This window comes from Kryptolebias marmoratus, linkage group LG16, assembly GCF_001649575.2.
Source record: "Kryptolebias marmoratus isolate JLee-2015 linkage group LG16, ASM164957v2, whole genome shotgun sequence".
Classification (NCBI taxonomy): Eukaryota; Metazoa; Chordata; class Actinopteri; order Cyprinodontiformes; family Rivulidae; genus Kryptolebias; species Kryptolebias marmoratus.
In genome coordinates, this window is record NC_051445.1 from 5761812 (window position 1) to 5777732 (window position 15921).

General features: G+C 37.7%; 2 protein-coding genes across 2 annotated transcripts; one reads left to right on the forward strand and one right to left on the reverse strand.

Annotated features, from left to right (window-relative positions):
- Window positions 1-123: 123 nt before the first annotated feature.
- On the reverse strand, window positions 124-5069 carry LOC108240343 (B-cell receptor CD22). The gene is made up of 8 exons (XM_017423736.3): window positions 4975-5069; window positions 3991-4392; window positions 3447-3758; window positions 3101-3364; window positions 1683-1955; window positions 1269-1371; window positions 1011-1176; window positions 124-908 (listed from the first exon to the last, which is right to left on the reverse strand). Exons 1-8 carry the CDS (start codon window positions 5015-5017, stop codon window positions 765-767), a joined length of 1707 nt encoding a protein of 568 aa, XP_017279225.1. The 5' UTR covers window positions 5018-5069; the 3' UTR covers window positions 124-764.
- A 1723-nt stretch (window positions 5070-6792) lies between these two features.
- Window positions 6793-12310, forward strand: LOC108240345 (NLR family CARD domain-containing protein 3). The gene is made up of 8 exons (XM_017423739.3): window positions 6793-6907; window positions 7112-7461; window positions 7899-7982; window positions 8139-8189; window positions 8287-10096; window positions 10223-10309; window positions 10811-10978; window positions 11100-12310. The coding sequence occupies exons 2-8, from the start codon at window positions 7134-7136 to the stop codon at window positions 11422-11424; spliced, it is 2853 nt and encodes a 950-aa protein (XP_017279228.1). The 5' UTR covers window positions 6793-6907; window positions 7112-7133; the 3' UTR covers window positions 11425-12310.
- The last annotated feature ends 3611 nt before the right edge of the window (window positions 12311-15921 follow it).

Sequence of the window (15921 nt, forward strand, 5' to 3'; positions counted from 1 at the left end):
GTTACACAAAACTATGAATATTTATTACTTATTGTGCATTATTTAATTTGTCATTCTTGACAGTAATGTTGTTTTACCATCAACCATGAGTGTGATGAAATGATAAACAGCAAATAGACAAAGTTAGCCAAAAGGTTGTTTAATATTATGAAAGATTCATAGAGTAATGCTAATATTCTTTCTCTTTTTTAACACAAAGAAAACGTCTATAAACATATTTACAGCATAAGATTGGTTAGAAAAATAAATCAAAGTAAAATAAAAACTGAGCTGAAGTTTCATAACTTCTGAATTATTCTTTCTAAATTGTAAGAGGTCATGATATGTTTAAAAAAACAAAACTTTTTTTTTTTTTTAACTGTTACTAAACAAAAATGCTTCATAGGCTCTGGTTGTTTTCCCTCCAGAAAAATGTAAAGCCTTGGAGGATGAGTTTATGCTGCAGCTATAAATACACTTTAAATACTCCCATTTTCAATGTATATGAGCCAGACATTATCAACGAATACTGTAAATTCTATTCTACTGTGCTGGAACATCTGATTTGTCAGAAAACATCAGCTCTGAAATGCTTGCTGCGGGTGGAATGATAAAAATTATTTTTATCAAAACTCTCCATCCTCCAGCAGGTTCAAAAAACATCCTTTAACACATAAAAATTGTTCAGTGTAAAAGATTTGGTCAGTGTATTGAACACTGCTCAGAGTGTCTCATGAACATGATGGAACCTAAAATTCATTTGCAATCAATTTCTGACTCGGAGCTCAGAGGACCTCTACGTAGATGGCTGTCTCTGGATCAGATTCCTGCACCTCTCTGGTGCCTCTGACTTCCACACCGGCTTGTCTATCAATCCCTCCGTCTCTGTCTCGTCTTCTCTCCCCACCTCTTCGACCCATTGGACGGCTCTAAAAAAGAGAGACAGATGATACAAACAAAGAGGGGAGTCTTCCAAAATGTAGATACTGATGTTACTTTTTCCATTTTCTCATCCAAAACGAATCTACTACCTGCTTAGTATGAACAAAAAGAGGCGTGCAGTTCTGGTATACGAGCTGGTAGCTGCCATTGGTGTAAACGTGAGTTACTTCGGTGCAGTTAATGTAGAGGGGCATCCTGTCCTGGTAAATTCCCAGTCCTTCAGGGTACACGGCTGGGCTTCCTCTAAGAACACGTCTGACAGGAGCAAAACAATAAGAGTGCCAACCTTACTGTATGAATGTTTGGAAGTGAAGTGACCATTTGAAACGTATATTTGCTTCACTTACTTTTCAGCTCTTTTTCTGCAGCAGTACACAAGAGGAAACAGGAGGAAAATGAGCAGACAGATGACCACAGCAGGTGAAATAATCCAAATCAAAGGAACAGTTTCTGAAATATAAATCACCAAAGAATCAATATGTTAGGTAAGCTTTAGAACCTAAACTGTTGAAAAGTTATAAAACGTTTTAAAAACATATTAGGCAAAGTAAAAACAGCATGAGGCTGTACCTCATACTTGTGTATACAGGAGAGTAAATCTTAAGGTTTTCTTTACAGCATTTTATTTATCTTTTTTTATATTTGTAAGCTGCAGGCATGCTGTGCAGATAGTTCAGCTGCTGTACATCAGAGTAAATAAACAAGAGAAAGAGCTGTTGCCTTTCTCACTGTGGAAAGAAGTGAAAGTACTTTGAACACACCGTCTTCCCCTTGCAGCACAACAAGGGAGTCATTTCCAAGAGAGTTGAAAGCAAAGCAGATAACCGTCAGTGGTTTGTCCATCTGACCCCTCAGAGAGGCTGTTAGCACATCAGAGTCTGATGTCACAGACATGTTGTAATCGTGAGGTGGAACAGTCCCGTTAATGCTCCAGGTGATGGCTGCTTTAGGGTTAGTGTCGACCAAACAGTGACATGAAACTTCAGAATCCTTCACAACACAGGTGGAGGAGGGCTGCAGGATGGATGGCTTATCTGCAGGGGAGAAAGGATTTGCTTTTACTTTGTTCCTTCTGGTTATATTCAGGTTTTTAAACTGTTAGTAAAAATTACAGTACTGTGTCCCGCATTACATAACATTCACTAGAGGGTGTTGTAACACAGTTTGTTCCTCTCAGTATTGCTTGAATTCACTTGAGAGATCTGATTTAACTCAGTTCCTGAAGGAAACCTGGTAATTAACCAAAATCTGCTCCCTAGAAATGATATCCTTCATGTATCAAACCAAACAATTCACAACTTACATTAAGATCACTGAGCAAACTTTAACTGCATCAGTGTCAAAAGAAGTTTATAAAAATGGATGTTTTAAAGCGAAAAGATTTTTCCACTAAAAGTGAGATGGGAATTTGTTTCTGTAACTCTACAGGAAGTAGCTGGTTTGCATGACTTTGCATAAAGCTTGGAGACACCAAGAAATGTGTACAGCAAAATTGTCAGTGTTAAAATAACATTAGAGAGAATCTTTATTTGTCCACTCTCTTTAGTGTTAAATTAACTTTATTGACTTGTTAAACACGAGTCTGGCAAATTTGTGAAGTAGATGGCTTGCCCAGCAAATCTGCCTGAGATCAGATACAAGTATAGGACAATTTAAATCAACAATAAATTGATCAAAACTAACATTTCAAGACTAAAGTGTTTTCGTATTCTGGCTTTTTGGGGTTTTTGCAGCAGAAACTAAAATCTCTAAAGGTAGCCCATTACCATGCTATGAAATCTCTTGATTTTGAAGTGAAAGCCTTCTCTTACAGGGGGTCTGTGTACCTGACACTTTCTTGGCTGGGAACAGTAATTGCCTGGAATTTCTCCAGGTTGTCTGGCTGGGAAGGGTAACCGATTCTGGATTTATTTCTCTCAGAGAAGGAAAGAAATTTAACTTTTTTATTGTAACAGTTTTTGGAGGACTTTCATTAAATTTCTGGCAACAATTTGCTGCTCTGATGTCAAAGTGTTCTCCATTCCTGCTGATTAAATCAACCACACGGAACTGAAAGAAACTTGAAACAAATATCTACTTTAAATAAAGGAACCTATCCAGTTTTTAAATATTTGGTTTCAATGAAAATATTGTGATGAATTTTCAAGAATTGAAGAGGGTCAACAAGGTGTAGAATTACATTGTACGTTTAGGGATGTGGGCTGGGATTCTCCTCGACCGATCGAGTTTTGGGCTGAGCAGCGAACCCTCATGTCTCTGGTCACGTTGAACACACGCACTGTGTGTGTTCGCTGGTGGAGGTGGACAGTGTGGCCGTGTTGGGTGTAGGACCAGCGGTACTCTGACACCGGAGGGTCAGCTTTGCATAAACACATGAGCAAAGCACTGCCTCCCTGCTGCACCCTCAAAGTCTCAACCTGAACCCTCACATCTTTGGGTGGAACTAAAAGTAAGAAAAAAAAACTATTTAGTTGTAAACTAAGCCAAACAAACAAAAAAAACTCAACTGTTGAAACTGTACTTACATGTCACATGCAGATCCCTGGCAGCAGCTAACGCTTTGGCCCCTGGATGTTTGACTTCACACCTGAGTCTGGGTTTTACCTGGTGTGACACGGTGAACGACAGAGAGGACAGTAACATCCTTCTGTGGGGATCTGTGTAGAGTTCCTGTACTTCCCCGAACTCAGTGTTGTTCAGCAAGGTTCCTCGCTCCCACCTCCACTGCAGGACAGGAGGTGTGAAGGGACAGTGAAAGATGACGGAGCAGTTCAGGGTCACCAGCTGTCCTTCTGTGGCCGACAGCACGCCGCTGATGACAGGAGGCTCAGGGGTGTCTGCCAGCAGGGAAAATCTCCATTATTTCTGTGTATCGCCTCTTCATATCTGATTCTAATAAACTTGAATGGCTGCTGGCATCAGCTATTTTTAGCTTAAGTGCAGGATTTCAAATTCTGCTTTTATTTAAAATAATACCTGATCTCCTAAAATGTTTTTATACAACCTGGAAACATAAACAACATGTTCTTAAAAAGCAAAAACAAGAAGAGCGCTGTCTTCTCCACTCACCAATAATATCTAGACTAAAACTCCTTGACTTCCCCCAGAGGAAATCATCAGCTTTTTTCAGAGCCAGTTCAAACACCTGCGGGTCGTCCTGTCTGACTCTTTCTATCTTTACAGAGCAGTCTCCATCTGCGATTTGTCCAGAGAGAGATGTCCGGCCTCGGAAATCCCGGCTCACTTGATTTTTGCTCTCGCTGTTAAAAGCAGTGCTCGGGAGAGGAAACAAATTCCCACCACCTCTGAACCTCAGCCTCACATCTACCCTCTCCCTCTGGCCCCTGAAAGGATGAGGGGCTGCGGGCGTGAAGGAGCAGGGAATCATGACGCAGGAGCCCACCAGAGCCCGGACTCGGTCTGGGACTGAGGGTACGGGTGAGACAGCCTGGACACCCCTCCACAAGACAACTTAACGGATAAAGAAAATAAAACCATTTAGCAATCAAATTTCACATCACTTCCCCTCTCACCAATATGTTGTAGATTTAGGTTAAGGAATAAAGAAAAAATGCTTAACTTCTGAGAAGACAAAGACATTTTAAGATAAACACAAACAGTCTAGACAAGATGATGTAAATGTGTTTACTTTGACATTTTATAGAAAAGTGAATGCTAAATTCTTGATTGACAAGAAGCCTATTTTGCAATAGTAGACAAAAACTGTGCAAAAAGTTTAGCAACAGACATATTTAGAAAAGGGAAGAGTGTAACTACACTCATAGCTCTGGAATTTATGAACCAGTTTTTCTTCTAACTCTGCAGATGTTATGGATTCAATTTACTTCTTTTTCTTTGTGTAAATATATAAACTTTTCTATATTCTGAAGAAAACATTCAGTTTCTACAACTCTTACAGTTGTAACTGTAGCTAAACTAGTATAGGATCAATCACAGCAAGTCATTTTACAAGTCAATGAATATCCTGGAGATTAAGATCACAAGAAATGTAAATGTGTTCATATGATATGAATAAAGGATTTAATCGCTTACCAAAAACCAGGGAACATGCAAGAAAGCTGGTGTCTGCATGCATGGCTGCAACCCCGCTCTGCCAGTGCAGACAGGGAAGGATGACGAGAGGGGAAACAGGGGGAAGTTGGGTTGTTTAATTGTGTTACCGTTGTCTGTCAAACTTCCAAGACTTTTTCTATTATATGGTTTATATTTGTTCATTTCACTCATCTGTATTATCTTTTTGTAATCATTCACAATAAAAAAAGAACTGACTTTAAACTTTAAACTTGATTAAAAGATCTTTAAGGTTTTGCAAATGGAAAAAAAAGTGGAAACTGTTTGTTAGGGAAAGAGAGACATCAGCAAGATAACACATGACAATGAGTGAGTCATTCTCATGCTGCTGCTCATTTCCTCAAAGGCTCCAAATGTGAACATTTCTGTTTTTCTCTTTGTCTACAACATCAGCTGAACTTAAACCTCTGATGCTGCAATAAAAACAATAGAAAAACAAAACAGCAATAAAAGTTCAACAAAATAAAACAGATTAATGGTTAACCTCTGTGAATGGCCCTGAAATATTGCTTGCTGTCTGGCTCTAAATATTAACCAGTGTAATTATAGATGACTACAGTTGTGTACAGAAAGGTGGACAAAGGGAAAAACTGTCATTAAACTATTTTAGTATTTGAACCAACCCTAGCCCTACATTACAGTGCAGAAATTAATCTTTAACTAGTTGTTTATTACCTTGCTTAACTGATCATAGTACTTTATTTGTAAATGATTTCTTCAAAATTACTATATTTTATACCTAAGAGACCATTAATTAAGAGTTTTCTCCTACTGAGGTTCTAATTAATGATTAATAGTGATTAAATATTTATGTCATATTATTATAACATGATCTGTAAAAACTTAGCCCATCGTAGGCTTATTAAGGTATCGAAGCAATACATTTATTTTCTGTCTCAATTACATTAAAAAATTTGGTCTATTCTTTGTTACAAATTACCTATACTAATCGAAAACTACAAGTGTAACCTTATAGGTATGAATTAAAATCTTCCAACTTAGAACCTGTTCTCCAATTTCAATGAGCTTACTGATTTAGGTAAGAATGTCACAAAGGCGTTTTTTTATAGGCATTTATTTTTATTTTTAGTTAGTTAAAGCCCAATTTATCACACTAATCTAAAAAAATGAAATCACTGTGGATCGTGATGTTGCTACAACTCAAATTGTAACTCTAAATAAAATGTTTATGATGAACACTTTTTTTCTTTGACACAAATCCTGGAGTTGGTGTTGATCCTTGTTTGTCTATATATCCTGATGAAGGATAGATCGTTTTAAAAATCTAAAATATACAGTAGTTGTGTCTAATTCTCTGTGTTATTATTAAACAGTGCTGATTTATTATGCTGAAAAAGTTTGGCTATTTTAAAATGTTGGAGTGGTAAAGAACCTGTGAGGAGTTATTTATGATTTTTACTTTAATAAATATTAAAATTCAGGAATTTTTAACTTGAATATTGGCCTTGCAGATAAATCTCTGCTTTCTATTCTTAGATGAGTTATGTTGCTTTATGCAGATTATTAAACAACTAGTTACTGGTTAACATATGTCTCCTTGTACCATTGTCAGTGTTACCAAATGTTTTGCACTGGATTTTTATCTATTTCATTTTCTTTTCAAGTTACTGCATAGATGTGCTTACATTTTAAATAATTTCAGTGCCCTTTTATGTGAGTAACAAGCACTTGGCGGTAGAGATCAAACTAAACCAACTGAGCAAAGACAGGAAGAAATCTTGAACTCTGAACTCTGGGAAAGGTTGTTTGGACTTCTGCCTTTACATGACACTTGAGAGATAAACTGCTTCTGTTGCAACTCTCATGACTTTAGAGGGAAGATCAGACAAGACTAAAGACAATGAGGAATGTAAAGATTTAGTTTCTGTTTGTGGTAAGTTTTTAGAGGATTTTGCACGTGTGTGTTTTTGCAGAATAATCTGATATTTTAAAAGCTGACCTGTGGTTTGTGTGAGAACTGTAAAGTCAAGGTTTCAGAAGACATGGAGGCTTTTATTGCTCAGTAATTTAACAATAATTTCAGGCATTATTCTGTGTTTGATTTATTTCCTTGAAATGACTTTACTTCTTATGACAGTTTGACGACACTTTCTGAAACCATGACCTCAGCTCAGCAGTTGCTCCGATCTCAAAGAGAACTTCTGCTGAACTGGACTTGTGACCATCCTGCACCCTTACTGCGTTGGCTGTATGACGCTAAGGTGCTCTCCTCCACCTGCTACCTTTCTTTACTGGAGAAATCACCTTCCAATGCTGTGGCGCAGGCTTTGGAGACGGCATGTGCATCAGAGGAAAGCAGTCAAAAGTTCCTGTCGGTGCTAAAAGAAGTGCAGGATTATTACTGCAGCGATCTGCACCTGTGGGTCAACAAACACTGCAGGTCTGAGGCTGTCAGTAAACCATCGCCTGAACCTGTGAAAGTTGGAGGTGAGGTTTGTTTTAAATGCTGCTGACAGCTGTGCTGTGATTTTAAACCAGATCAGTACAGCAAAGGGGATGTGCAAAAGCCTAAACAGGGAACAATCAGATTTGATCTTGGCCAGAAAATGTTGCTGTTTTGAAACTCAAGCAGCAAACTACAAAGTTCAACTAATAGTTTGCAACTTAGGTCCTGTAGCATTAATGTCAGGATGTGTTTGTTGGTTTCATGGTACTCTGTCTTAACTGTTGCCTTTCCTTAAAAAAATCTATAATAAAGTGCAACATTAATTTGTTTAACAGAGATTTGCTGTTCTCAGATGATACATCTCAAAGACATGAAAACAGATCGAAATGTCAATTTTGATTTAGACTGTTTAAGATACATATATAGTGAATTTTTTTCTTTCTGATACTGAAATATAATTACATGAATCTTGTGACAGCTAGAGACAAGAAGCCTAAAGGTCCCATTGCTAAGCTGTTCAAAAGGAAGAGCGAAGGATTCTCTGTAACTGTGGAACCTAAAGGTAAAAAATTTATTCTTTTATCAAAAAAGATTATATTTCTAATGAGTTCTTTTTGTATTGAATGCTTTAAATAATAAATAAATCCTGCTGTGTAAACATATTAAATATTTGTTCTTTCTAAGTATTTAGATTATGTTTGAGTTGCTTGCCTTACAGCTAATAAAGATCAGCAGCCCACAAAAAGTCAAAAGCTGGCTAAACTTAGAGGTGAGTCAGAAAAAACAAAGACTATAAGATAGATACTCTAATTCACTTACAGATTTTTTTAAAACACAAGAAAGTAATGCCATATCTTCACTTCCAGTTCCAATTTCTGCCCATAAAACAACATTACTGAAGCGCATGGAGCAGTTAAAGTGTTACTCAGAGGGAAACAGAGTGGCTTCAAACTCAGCTTCTCACATCGAGATCCGCTACACCGACCTCTTTGTCACAGAAGATAATGACTTCACTGACAACAGCCAGCATGAGTACTTTGACTTGGCAAGCAGACGGGCCAGAATCTATGTCCACCAGGCATGCCAATGCATCAAACCGAGCCAACTACTGAGCCCTCAGGAGACATCAGGGCAGCCACCTAAAAGAGTGAAAGTGAAGGGAATTGCTGGGATTGGAAAGAGCGTAGCAGTGCAGAGACTGGTCTATGAATGGGCCATTGGGAAGAGCATGCGTGAATTCGCCTGCATTTTTGATCTACGTTTCAGAGAGCTCAATCTGATTGAAGCACCAATCAGTTTGTTGGAGCTGCTTGGAGAGAGGTTCAGGTATCTCAGAGAAGTTCTGCCTGATCTGTTAACTGCACCACACTCTTTGCTCTTCATCTTAGATGGCTTAGATGAGTTTAGGTTCTTCCTAGAGTGGAACAGACCAGATAAGAACATTGATGTGGGCTCAAAGGTCCAGGTGTCCGAGCTGATAGTTGCTTTGATTAAAGGGACTCTCTTACCAGAGGCATCAGTCATCCTCACAACAAGGCCGTCCACTGAAGCCCCAAAGCGTTTTTTCAAGAGATGTTGTGTGGTGCTGGGCTTCGAGGAGAAGCAGGTAAAGGAATATACCACCAAGTTCTACAAAGACAAGGACGTTGCTGAAAAGGTCTTTGAGTATATCTTGAACAATGACAATATTTTTGTGCTCTCGTTCATCCCCCTTTATTGCTACATCATCTGTACTGCTATGGCCGAGTTCTTTTCTTCAGGATCTCAAGATGTTGGTGACTTCAAGTCTCTGGAGCTGAACCCACCCAGAACAGTCAGCGAGGTTTATTTCTGCTTTCTGTTTACGGCAGTAAAGCACCATGCCCTGAGGGGGAGTGCAGACAGAAGCACCCCAAGAGCTGAAGTTCTCTCTTTGGCAAAGCAACAGCTAACAAACCTGGGAAAACTGGCTTACGAAAACCTTCTGCAGAGGAAGATTATGTTTGACAGAGAAGATCTGAAGAGCTACGGTGTTACACCTGCTGATGTTCAGAGCACGTTTCTGTGTCAAATCCTCCACCCTCTCAAGGAGGAGACAGTAGAAATGTTTTCTTTCTTCCACTTGACTGTTCAGGAACATTTGGCTGCCCTCTACTGTGCAATCAACCTCTCCAGCCAGGAGGCCATCGTTCAGGCTCTGGACTTCTGGTGCTTTGGGATGCGTCCGCCATCTTCCACTGCTACACCTCTGAAAAACATCAGCCTCAATACAGACAAGCTGGAGAGCCTCCAGATGTTCACACGGTTCTTTATGGGACTGCTTCGAGGAAGGCTGGAAGGACATCTGGACGGCCTTGTTGACCTCTCCATCGAGGAACATGACACAATCCCCACTCGATTAGGTTTGTGGTTCCAGGACCAGTTTAAAGGCAGGAAGATGACAAACCAGACAGCTTTGAATCTTCTTCACTGTCTGATGGAGTTCCACATGAAGGAGACAACCAGTATTGCGGCACCAGAGATTAAGAAGCTGAACTTGTTTAAAATGAAGCTGAGTGTTGTGGACTGTGCAGCGATGCATTATGTGCTGCAGTTTTCTCCACACACACTTCAGGAGCTCAACTTGGGCTACTCCAACATTGGGAACAGAGGACTTCGGAGACTCTGGTCGATCCTGCACCGCTGTGAATCTCTGTAGTGAGTTAAATGTTGCTTTTATTAAACTGTAAACAAAACAAAAACTAATGATGCAATGGATTCTGTTTCTACAAGTAAGACTCCACCAAAACAACACTGACTTGATGTTCTTCTGTTGTATTCCAGTTTGAGGTACAACTGTCTGGACTGGCAAGCAGCGATTTTAGAATCTGCAGTCCTGAAATCTGATGAATGCCAAGTGAAGAAGCTTTTGTAAGTTTTTTTAAGTAAGACTGCCTAAGAACACATATAAAATGTAAAATTTAGCAAACTAATAAGCTCCAGAGACAAATTATGTACTGTTTTAAAAGCTGTTTAAAGTTCTTTAGAACATTTACATCGGGCAACTAAATGTGAATCTGATAATATATTACCTTTATGATGGCCTTACAGTAAAACACTACACTGTATATCTACCATTATTTTATTGACATTTCTGACATTTGTCACCCATTTACAGCGAGTCCCAGTAATCATTTAAAAGATAATTTGATTAGTCTATCTTTTTGTTAAAACTGTCACTTGACTATTAGTAATTCTGTTTGCTACATGTTTGATATCATTGACAACATTATAAATGATGTATAACTAATAATATTGTCAACAACTTTATTTATTATGTTTTAAGACTTTTAAGAACGTTGATGAAATACATACTTTATGTATTTATTATTTATTTACCTGCAAAACATTTTTTTCAAACTGTTTCTACAGCATGTGTGGAAACAACCTGGGTCCAGCTGGAGTTTTGGAGCTGTGGGATGCTTTGGAGCACAACACCACTGTTGAGGAACTCTTTCTGGACATAACTGGCATCACAGAGAAAGGAACTGAAAACATTGTCAAATGTCTCAGCAGAAATACATCTCTGAAGCTGCTGACGTAAGCAAACGCCACACAGCAGTGTCCTTTTGTTGTTTGAAATGTTACAACACTGCCATCTAGTGGGGGTCAAAGATTTCTTCCATCTTTGATTTCTTTTATACTTATATTTTTTTCTCAGAATTGTTGGAAATGACATTGGAGTGGTGGGGAGAAGACGGCTGAAGGAGCTGGAAAATCTCAGACCAGAGCTCAAGATTATTGCAAACTTTGTGGATGACCTCGGGTTGCTCCAGGCATACCTGGACTGGGTGGATGAGATCCGGGCCGACAGAGACCAGATGGACTCGGTGAAGAATGTGGACGCCCTGCAGTCAGTGCTGAAGGGCCTCCAGGTGGCCGGAGAAAACGTGGAGAAAGGAGAGAAAACTAAGAAAGCCAAGGAGCTCCAGATGAAGATTCAGGAGCTGCTGAAGTCCACTTCACATCTGACGGGAGGAAAATGAACCCATCTGACGTTCGTTGTGTTTTCATCGAAACTGAGCAAATGAGCTTATGAAAAGGAATTTATTTCTCTTCTGCATTTTATTCTCAATTTAGGTTTATATGAAGAGAAGAGCAGACTTTTGCTTTGTCTCAGCAGAATGTTATTATGAATTAGAAAATGATTTTGTAACTTAGATTTTTTTTACATATGCTCTATGATATATGACTTTATAATAACAAGAAACAAGTTGATTTATTAGGCCAGACATCTTTATCTGATTTTCAAATAGGAATCAGAATAATATGGGAATTAAAATCCTTTGAGTTAAAAACTATTTGGATTGTTAATCCTGTTCTCAGAATAAGATGAGTTTTTGAAAGGCTGTTTTTGAACAATATAGCTGGGCTGCCAGTTATTTAAAGAATTTATTTTAGTTTCAAAACATATATTTTTTACCTTTAACGATTAATAATTAATCACATCTCCAGATGAGTCTCTGTTAGAAATAATTAGGCTAAAGCTTCAAACTGAACATACATTTTCATTTATTTGTATGAATGATCCTAAATGTAAATGTGAAGCACAATCAAAATATTATGTAAACTGTGTGTGAAAGTTCCCTAACACCACACGCCACAAGTTCAGACAAACCTAAGAAACTAATAAACACTCATGCTTTAGTAACATTGCAGCATCTGTATTTCTCCTGTCATGCATGCATCAAGTTCACAGCTTTATTGTAAATTTCTATTTTAACATGATCTATTTACAAGAAGCGTGACAAAATATTGACTCAGAACATATTCTTCAGTTTTTCCCACTATGTTCAGCTGCTTATTCAGTCCCACAAAATGTTTTCTTTCCATCCACTGTTTTTTTTTGTTCTAATATGTATTTTTCTTTTCAATACTCTGTGTTGTTTATAAACACACAAAATGTGAACCTCAATTTAAATTCAGCTTTGTGCAGCTAACTCTATTTTATTCTTATTGTTTCATTTTGCAAACTTTATTTTACAGATGTTAGTTGACTAATTATATTCTACTTTCATCACAGTTCCTCTATGGATTCTTCCTTCACCTGATTACAATCAATTGTTCTGATATCTCTGAGGGAAACTCTTTTCCCACAACTCATTGGCATTTGAATAGATAACTTGTCAATCTGTGCAGAAAGGTGACATTAATGAGTCTCTAAATGACACATCTATGAGGAACATTATCAACCTGAGGAGGGAGATCTTTCCTCCTTGCACTGCAGCAGCTTCAACTCTGTTAATAACCTCTGCCAAGGAGGTAGTGTTGGTAATAATAATAATAATAATAATAATAATAATAATAATAATAATAATAATAATAATAATAATAATAATAATAATAATAATAATAAATTTGTAGTCTGGGAAGATTTCAAGGTGTTCCCAGGTTGGGGTTAATATAAAAATCATGGTCTGAATGCCTCCCTGGGGAGGCGTTCCTGTCAACCACTAGATTTCAATTAGGCGTTCCTCACAAAATGAAGATGGGGCAAACATGACATTTGTGTCATTGGTGTGTGAAAATGGGCAGTTCCAGTTCCAGTAACAGATGTGAAATATACAGCAGAGATCACAGACACATTTGAAAGTGGTACATTGGTATATTTGGACACTTTTTTTTTCTTTGCACTTGTTGGTTTTTAAGTAAGTTCCTCATTTTTTAGTTCAGTTCTTAAACGCCTTTAAGAAAGGCAAACACTGGCAAACAACTTCTCTACAAACCTCATAAATGACAAATTTGCACCGTAAGTCATTTTATTTATATTTAATAACAAATAATAGAAAATAAACATTAAACACAATATAAATATTGTGAGTATTTAAGATTCCAATTATTTATAAATACTCATATTGGGGAAAGAAAGGGGAGAGGTTTGACAGAATGTTTGAAAAAATGATGTTTTATTTGATATTTTCTGTCTTTTCTACTTTTTCAGGTTTTTCAACTTATTAAAGTTGTAAGGGCTAATAATCTTATATTTTAGGAATAACTCTGGAATGCAGTAAGACTACCTGGCAACACCAACCTTTAATTAATTCTTAACTTCCTTGGCAAGTGTTTATTTTATAAATTTGATTTTTTCTCCAAAAGTTGCTAATTTCAGAAACAATAAATTATATCATTTTTTAATTGTGAGTGAAAAATAGTAGACCTATGACACAAAGCAAAATTTTGAAAATCCACTTGCAAGTTTTGTCAGTTTACTAGATGATTTAAGTAGCACATTTGTCACTGGCCTAATTTTAATGACAATAAATAAATCAAAAATGCAAACTGTTTAATTTGTGTATGTATGCTTGATTCTTCCAGTCTTTCTGCTGACAAAGAAAAATGGATGCAACTCTGATTTTCCTTCTTATTGGATGCCTGCTGCAGGGTAAGTTAACAACGGTTTGAAAATAATAATAATTAAAACATTAGTTAACCCTCCTAAAGCCCTCATAAGTGAAGAGAGGAAGAGAAGCGCTTGTAACTTCAGGTCCATTTTATCCAATGGTCACAGGAGAATAAACGTTCTGAACTTTCTTAATAAGAAAATTAATTTACTTGAAAAAATGTTAAACAGATGAAAGATTCAGTAAAACCATGAGGAGACCCTAACCCTAGCCCAGAGCCAAAAGGCCCATACCCCTTCAACCCTGAGCAGACCCTAACCCTAGCCCAGAGCCAAAAGGCCTATACCCCTTCAACCCTGAGGAGACCCTAGCCCTGAGCATAAAGGCCCATACCCCTTCAACCATGAGGAGACCCTAACCCTAGCCCTGAGCCAAAAGGCCCGTTCCCCTAAACCCTGAGGAGACCCTAACCTTATCCCTGAGCATAAAGGCCCATACCCCTTCAACCCTGAGGAGACCCTAACCCTAGCCCTGAGCCAAAAGACCCGTACCCCTTCAACCCTGAGGAAACCCTAACCCTAGCCCTGAGCCAAAAGGCCCGTAAGGGAGACCTAAAAGAACATGTATGTCATATTGTAATTCCTCTGTTTGAAGATCTGTAATCTGTGTTTTAGGGACCCAGTGTGACAAGTTTGAGGTTTTGCTGCTGCAAACTGGACGAGTTCTGAAGGGATCCTGTGTGACCATCCCCTGCTCCTTTATCATACCTGAGAAATTTGTCTTAGATGACAAATGTGAAGCAAAGTGGGTGGACAAAATTAAAAAACATCCACGACTAATGGAAACCAAACCAGTAACAGGAGACTTATTAAAGAAAATCTGCACTACCACCTTCAACAATCTGCAGCCTGAACACAACAATAAAGCCTATCACTTTAGACTGGAGTGTTGTAAAAGTCTAAACTATACTTTTAAAACAGCAAGTGTAACATTTTGGGTCATAGGTAGGTTTTATTTTCTATTTGCAGAAAATGCATGAATTGGTTATATTAAGGCAGCATAACCTGAATGTACTGCAGGTTACAAATCACATGACAAAGTAAAAAAAAGAAAATACTGTTGATTTAAACATCAGTAACCATAAACCTTCCTCCCAGATGCTCCACCATCACCAACTCTGACTCCGTCCACACTGAAGGTGGAGGAGGGAGCCTCAGTGAGGCTGACGTGCTCTGCTCCGGCTCCCTGTCTGCCTCATCCTCCAACTCTGACATGGACCCACAGACTGGGGGACATTCAGGAGACCCTGCAGGAGAATCAGGACCAAACTAAAGTTCAGACCTCTGTCCTGAGCTTCACTGCTTCTCACCTCCATCATGGACAGAACATCTCCTGCACTGCTGTCTACAAGAAACAAGATGGAGGCCCAGATGTTTCTGTTTCTGCAAGTTTAACAGCAAATATTTTGTGTAAGTTCTTTTTTTTTTTTTTAACAATTTTAAAATTATAACCAATTTTTTTATTGTTTCATGTATCTTAATTATTTAATTAAGTAATCTTAATAATTATTTCAGGTATCTCAAATAATTTTAAAATATAACTTAATATGTATAAATAAAGTTTATTTGAAGGAATGGCCCACTCGTTTAAACAAAGATGTACTTCGATCTGTTAATGCTTGGAGTACGTGTTTAGGATGACTCTCCCACACCTTTTCTATTGTTTCAAACTTGCATTTTCAACAAGATGGGCACTTCTGAAACAAGGTTTTCTGAAATTTTTCTATTAAAAATATATTTTGCTAAAATAATTTTTCCTGATCACATTAAGAAAACAGACATCTTTAATATTTGCTTGTTTGTTTTAATCAATTTGAACTCATGTATCTTTCAAATTAAAATTACTGTATTGATTAATAACATATAGCATAAAAATAGGCTGCAGGTTGATGATAAATGTTTTGAACAGTGAGGTAAACATCACATTTGTTGCAATGTAAAAAGAGTGGCAGTGTTAGTTATTTTGCATTTTAATAATAGATGTTGGATGTTGTGGAAACGAATGTTAAACAAACTGTAAAACATGATGATTATCTTTTATTGTTGAATTTTCAGATTCACCAAAAATCACCACAGTCTCAGT

Excerpts from the sequence above, each read along its gene's own strand:
- LOC108240343 (XM_017423736.3), bottom strand. The coding sequence starts at position 5,017 with ATGCATGCAGACACCAGCTTTCTTGCATGTTCCCTGGTTTTTG. Across the intron at positions 3,759-3,990 it reads TTTTAGTCTAGATATTATTG|ACACCCCTGAGCCTCCTGTC; the intron begins GTGAGTGGAGAA and ends CCCTGCTGGCAG. Across the intron at positions 1,956-3,100 it reads CACATCCCTAAACGTACAAT|ATAAGCCATCCATCCTGCAG; the intron begins GTAATTCTACAC and ends TCTCCCCTGCAG.
- LOC108240345 (XM_017423739.3), top strand. The coding sequence starts at position 7,134 with ATGACCTCAGCTCAGCAGTTGCTCCGATCTCAAAGAGAACTTCTGCTG. Across the intron at positions 8,190-8,286 it reads AAAGCTGGCTAAACTTAGAG|TTCCAATTTCTGCCCATAAA; the intron begins GTGAGTCAGAAA and ends CTTCACTTCCAG. Across the intron at positions 10,097-10,222 it reads CACCGCTGTGAATCTCTGTA|TTTGAGGTACAACTGTCTGG; the intron begins GTGAGTTAAATG and ends GTTGTATTCCAG.